Source organism: Terrapene carolina, unplaced genomic scaffold, assembly GCF_002925995.2.
Source record: "Terrapene carolina triunguis isolate 2854851 unplaced genomic scaffold, T_m_triunguis-2.0 Scaffold93, whole genome shotgun sequence".
In the NCBI taxonomy this organism is placed as follows: domain Eukaryota; kingdom Metazoa; phylum Chordata; order Testudines; family Emydidae; genus Terrapene; species Terrapene triunguis.
The window spans coordinates 11739604-11746144 of record NW_020664444.1 but is presented as its reverse complement, the minus strand read 5'-3'; the positions used below and the strand labels follow the sequence as shown (position 1 = coordinate 11746144).

Below are 6541 nucleotides of genomic sequence, written 5' to 3'. Positions count from 1 at the left end.
GAGATGGGCAGCAAAAAGAAAACAAAGAGAGGCACTGTAGAAAGTGAAAGAAAAGCCTGTCTCTAAACCAGAGAGAGTCCCCTTCCAAGTACCTACCCAGCCCCGCCTGACTTCAGCGGAAGCCCGACAAGATGCCAGAAGGGCCAATGTCATAGGATCGCCCCCCATAAGCCTGTGGTGGTGGCACCCCGTGGGTGGTCACTGGGCAGCTTGGACAACGAGGTTCTCCTTTTCCTTTGGACACTTCCCACTGGATCCAAACCATGAGGAGAAGGGAGAGAAAAGCAAAGGTGCCCAAGGAACATTAACCCAAGGCTTCCCTGCTTTCCGACTCAGCACCCCACCCCGCTTCCAGCAGATAAGGGAACTCCTTCTCCGCGTTGCCCTTCCAGATGGCAGGTCGTCGGTGGGCAGTGACGTCAGCGCTGTGTGTGTGCGTGGCGGCCGTCTCTCTGCTGCACGCTGGCGGGGTGCGGGCAGACTGCTGGCTGATCGAGGGCGACAAGGGCTTCGTTTGGCTGGCTATCTGCAGCCAGAATCAGCCCCCCTATGAGTCCATCCCTCAGCAAATCAACAGCACCATTGTGGATTTGCGACTGAACGACAACAAGATCAAAAGCGTGCAGTACTCTTCACTCAGCCGCTTCGGTAACCTGACATACCTCAACTTGACGAAGAACGAAATCTCCTACATCGAGGATGGTGCCTTCTCAGGACAGTTTAACCTCCAGGTGCTGCAGCTTGGCTACAACCGCCTGAGGAACCTGACCGAGGGAATCCTCCGGGGCCTAGGAAAGCTGGAGTACCTCTACCTCCAGGCTAACCTCATTGAGGCAGTCACCCCCAATGCCTTCTGGGAGTGCCCCAACATAGTGAACATTGACTTGTCCATGAACAGGATCCAGAGACTGGACAGCAACACCTTTAGGGGCCTGAACAAACTCTCAGTCTGTGAACTCTACAGCAACCCCTTCTATTGCTCCTGTGAACTCCTAGGCTTCCTGCAATGGCTGGAAGGCTTCACCAACATGACACGCACCTATGACCGCATGCAGTGCGACTCCCCGCCAGACTACACTGGCTACTTCTTGCTAGGCCAAGGCCGGACTGGTTACCGCAATGCTCTGGGCATGCTCTCCACCCTCTGCACTGGCAGCTCCTACACCATGATACCTCGCTTTATCCCACCCAGGTACCAAGTGACCACAGCTCCGTCAGAAAGCCCATGCTCTGATGAAGAGTGTTTCTCCGGGGACGGCACGACACCCCAGGTCTCCCTCCACACGCCCGTGGGTGAGACGGAGATGCGCCCCAACATCCGGGTGAAGCATCTCACCCACAACTCGGCCACGCTGACGGTGCAGATCCCGTACCCGTTCAGCAAGATGTACATCCTGGCCCAGTACGAGAACGGCTTCTCTTCCATCGTCACCAAGCTGAAGAAACAGAAGGAGGACATTGAGCTGACTAACCTTGTAGCACAAAGAAACTACACTTACTGTGTGGTCTCCCTCCACCACGTCTTAAGGTACAACCACACTTGCCTCACCCTCTCCCCAAACAAAATAAGCAGAGAGGACCCAGTGCCCACTCCCTCCACTGCCACCCACTATATCATGACCATCCTGGGCTGCCTGTTCGGCATGGTAATTGTTCTGGGGGTGGTGTACTATTGCCTCCGTAAGAGGCGTCAACAGGAGGAGAAGCACAAGAAGGCAGCTGGCAGCATGAAGAAGACCATCATCGAGCTGAAGTATGGGCCAGAGATAGAAACAACCAGTATCACCCAGCTGTCCCAGGGGCAGATGCTGGGTGTGGAGACAGTGACCCGCATCCCCTACTTGCCCTCTGCTGGGGAAGTCGAGCAGTACAAGTTGATAGACAGCAGCGAGACCCCCAAGGCCACCAAGGGCAACTACATGGAAGTGCGGACAGGAGAGCAGCCCGAGCGACGAGAGTGTGAGCTGTCCATGCCGCCTGACAGCCAGAGCTCCGTGGCTGAGATCTCCACCATCACGAAGGAGGTGGACAAGGTGAACCAGATTATCAACAACTGCATTGATGCCTTGAAATCAGAGTCCACCTCCTTCCAGGGGGTGAAATCAGGGGCGATTTCCACCGCCGAGCCTCAGCTGGTACTCTTATCGGAACAGATCTCTGGCAAACATGGCTTCCTGTCCCCTGTGTACAAGGAAAGTTACAGCCACCCGCTGCAGAGACATCACAGCATGGAGGCACCTCCCAAACGCTCCAGCACTTCTTCCAGCGGCTCCATACGGAGCCCCAGATCCTTCCGCTCTGAGGGCTCCGGCCACAAGTCAGAAGCCAAGTACATTGAGAAGACATCCCCAACCGCAGACACCATCCTCACTGTGACACCGGCGGCGGCCATTCTGCGAGCAGAGGCAGAGAAGATCCGACAGTACAGCGAACATCGGCACTCTTACCCGGGCTCACACCAGGGGGAGCAGCACGACAGCATGGGCGGGCGTAAGCCCTCCATTCTGGAACCTTTGACCAGACCCCGCCCCAGAGACCTGGCCTACTCTCAGCTCTCTCCCCAGTATCACAACCTGAGCTACAGCTCCAGCCCAGAGTACACATGCAAACCATCGCACAGCATCTGGGAGCGCTTCAAACTCAACCGGAAGCGGCACAAAGACGAGGAGGAATATATGGCGGCCGGCCACGCCCTGCGCAAAAAGGTCCAGTTTGCCAAAGATGAGGATCTTCACGACATCCTAGACTACTGGAAAGGTGTGTCTGCCCAGCACAAGTCCTGAGTCCTCACGCAGCTCGTGACTTAACACTAACTGGACCAAAAGAAACCCGCAGCAGCTATTTTTATCCAGACTGTCTTTCAAACAAGCCAACCAACCAACCAACCATAAATTATGAGAAAAATCTATAATTAGTCTATATAATATAGAGAGAGAAAGAGATTACAAAAGATCTCATGTTTATGAGATACGCACCAAATGTGAACACAAAGACTCTTAAAAAAAACAAACCTATGGAGTGAAAAAAAAGTTTTTGGTTTTTTTAAGAAAAGAAAAAATATATAAAAAGGGGTGGAGGTTGGGCAGAGATTTGAGGTCTGGAGTATTCCAATGTTGCATCGCATGATTCCCTATTCTGTGATTTTGTGGATTCTTTGTGTACAGTTTGTCTTCTTCTTTCTCCTTCCCTTCCAAACAAAACAAAACAAAACAAAAACCAAAAAGAGACCAGAAGGAGAAAGTTCTTTTGGGCTTTTTGCAAATGGAGTCTTCCAGCTTAGACTTTCATCCAGTCGAAGGCTCGTTCATGTGTTTATTCACTGGGAGGTTTTACCACATGTTGCATTGTAAACCGAAGTTGTCCTACTGTACAGAGAAAATTTCTATATTTGCAATGTTTGCTGTATAACAAGAAAGAGAGAGAAAAAATAATATTACATCTACTAAATATATATATATATATTCACCTGTTTGTACCAGGTTTTAATCATGGATTTTAGACAAAGAGGTTGGATTTGATTTGGAGGGTGTTTTTGTTTGTTTGTTTGGGCGGGGGGGTTGATGCTGGTGTGGGATTTTGGAGGGTGGGCGTTGGTTTTTTGTTTGTTTTGTTTTTTCCCTCCGGTGAATGTCTGTGTTTCGAGTTCTGATTGATTCCAAGTGCACTACGAAAAAAGGCACATTCTAATAGAAAACCAGCGTCCCTCTCGTTATTCCATTCAAGGGATGGGAGCCTGCCTCCTCTGGGAGCTGGAAAGGGGACCGGAGTGGAGGGACCTCTCTCTGCCCATTTGGTGCAACCGACCAGGCACCATTTGATTGCCAAATAAACACACCAGTCTCTCTCTCTCTTTCTCTCTCTCTAGCTGGATGTATTTAGAAGGCAGTGGAAATTCTGAACATAAAATGGACCCCGTCTCTGTGGGAAGGGGCAATGGTAGGTTAGGGTAGGGCTAAGTCATTGGTACTAGAGTATAGACTGATTTTTTTAAAGCCAGGAGGAACTATGACACCATCTACTCTGACCTCCTGCATATTACACAGGCCAGAGGATCTCACCCAGTGATTCCTGCATCCAGCCAATAGCTTGATGGACCCAGAGCATGTTTTAGCACCGCTAGCTACTGGCCCATCCCAGAGATATGGGCCCTGTCCCCTGCTACTGGCCCTCCTGCAGCCTGCGAGTTGTGTTGGAATGATCCTGCCCTGGGTGATGGTGAAATACTCCTCCTGCATGTCTACAGCATACGAGGAGGCAGCGGCAGGAATGACTTATCTGCTATTCCCCAGCGAGAGTGTACTGCATAGTTAATGGATGGCAGCGATCATTGTGAATGAGTCAGCCTGCCTCACCCCCTTACTCTGTAGTGTAGTCAGCCGTGCTTCTGGGGGTGGAAGTGAATGGTCTCCCCATCTCCTCCTCCAAGAGAGATGCAGTCAGGTGGTGGGTTTTCCCCCAGTATGAATGAAAAGGTGCTAAACATTCAGAGCCTGCTCCTGTGCCAAGCGAAAGTGACTTCAGGCCCTCAGACCTGTGCACCCCTTAACCACCTCAGCCCTGCCTCTTACATTTTTTCCTATTCCGGTGCATGACATAGCTCCAATGGGTATTGGCGTCTCAGTCTTGGCTAGGGTAGCTAAATTGAAAGGACATGAATGGGAAGGGCAATACATGGGACGTCCCAGCCCTGCCCACCCCCATGAGACAGCACTGGCTGTTTGAGGGCAATAGACAGCCCTCTCTTCTCCAGAGCTCTGTGCCGCACAAAGGGCAGCGTCCCAGGCGAGTTCGGCGAGGAGAGCACCTCTGTGGTGTCTCTGGGGCGGAAGAGGCATGGGCACCACTGAGTCTCTCGCGTGGCTTTGGAAGGTCACTCTCACACTCTGAAGAGCAGCTGACTTTGGCAGCATCAGCATTAGTGATATCGATGGCATTAGCAAGACGACGACGTGTGGTCTAGTACAGAGCCTGGAGGCAAGACACCAGGCGTCTACGCCCAGCTCAGATGCTGACCTTGGGGAAGTCACTTAGACTGTGTCTGCTCTGCAGCTGGGACTGGAGCCTCCCGGGCCGGGTAGAGAGACTCATGATAGCGGGGCTAAGGTTAGCATGCTGAGAATAGCTGGGTGGATGTTGTGGCACTGGGAGAGGCTCAGGCTAGCTACCAAGCTCAGACCCAGGCTTAGGGTGGGCTTGAGCTAGAGTGGCTCGCTTGAGCATCCACTAGGGCCGCACCGTCCACGCAGCTATTTTTAGTGCACTAGCGTGAGCCTCACTGGTACACGTCCAGCTGCACGGGCTGGGCAGCTCACTCCCAGCTGCAGGGTAGACATACCCTGCAGTGCAGACGTGGCCACTCATTTTTCACTGCCCGACCTGCGGCACCTTGGGGCCCATGTGTGAATTGCTGAGCGGGAGCCGTAGATTCATAGCAGCTCTGAAAAGTCAGGCTCTCGGTGTCTCTGGCTGAGCTCGAAATAGTGAGTCACCCCAAAGCAGCAGTCCATTTTGAAAATGTGGGCCTGAATAACAGCTCTGAGCCTCAGTTTCCCTAGCTCTAAAAATGAGGCTGCACTTTTCCCTACTTGGTACGGGGCATGTTTTGAGGCTCAGTTCATACAGGGGTGTAATAGCCTTTGAGAAGCTCAGCGGGAACAAGTTGCAGCAGGACAAACTAGCACTGAGACAATGTCCAGGTGGAAATTAAAGCACCAGTGGCCCTTCACAGGGGCTAGCCTGTGTCTCAACCAGCCATTGCTCTAACATTAAAACCGGTGCTGCAGGGCCAGTATCTAACACCCGAGTGTGTCCAATAAGCCAAGACCTACATTAACCACATCTCTTCAGCCCCAAGAAAACCTCCACGAGACAGAGCTCACCACGTCGAGCTTGGACCTTGGGACACAGTGACAGGCACCACTGCAGAGGCTTAAGCCCATGTGCCGGGCTGATGGAGAAGTCCCTGTTGTGAGGAAGGGGCTGAGTTGGAAGGGAAAAGCAGCCTCCGAGTGTAAATTCAGACCCGCTGTAACTCATGGGGAATGAGTTCTGCCCTTTATAGGAGAAGAGCAGTGGATAATCTCAGGATCTTTCATGGTGACAAGCTTGGGGGACGGACTGCGACATGCATGATACAAAACATGGCTAGTTCTCTCTCTGCTCCTCTTGTGAGTGCAAGTCCCACACCAAGCACTGGGCTCACACCTGACATGGCATTTCAGCAGAGAATAAGATTGTACTGCATGGAGGCACCACCATGCTTCAAAGGAGACATTAACACAATCTTGTTATCTTTTGGGCATCCCTGAGGTAGTAACACTGGAACTCTGTCCAATGTGCCCTCTGTCAATACAACAGCTTCTACAGACGGTGGTTGCGTGGTGAGCTCTTTCTGAGGGTATATCTACACTACAGGGCCCACAGCAACACAGTTACGGCACTGTAGCTGTACTGGCATCACCCCATAGTGTAGACACAGCCTACACTGATGGAAGACATTTTTTCCCATCAGTTTAGGACCACCACCTCCCCAAATGGCAGT

General features: G+C 52.0%; 1 protein-coding gene across 1 annotated transcript; it reads left to right on the top strand.

Annotated features, from left to right (window-relative positions):
- Positions 1–332: 332 nt before the first annotated feature.
- On the top strand, positions 333–2983 carry ELFN1 (extracellular leucine rich repeat and fibronectin type III domain containing 1). Its single transcript, XM_024215062.1, has one exon. It carries the CDS (start codon positions 393–395, stop codon positions 2781–2783), a length of 2391 nt encoding a protein of 796 aa, XP_024070830.1. The 5' UTR covers positions 333–392; the 3' UTR covers positions 2784–2983.
- The last annotated feature ends 3558 nt before the right edge of the window (positions 2984–6541 follow it).

Excerpts from the sequence above, each read along its gene's own strand:
- ELFN1 (XM_024215062.1), top strand. The coding sequence starts at position 393 with ATGGCAGGTCGTCGGTGGGCAGTGACGTCAGCGCTGTGTGTGTGCGTG.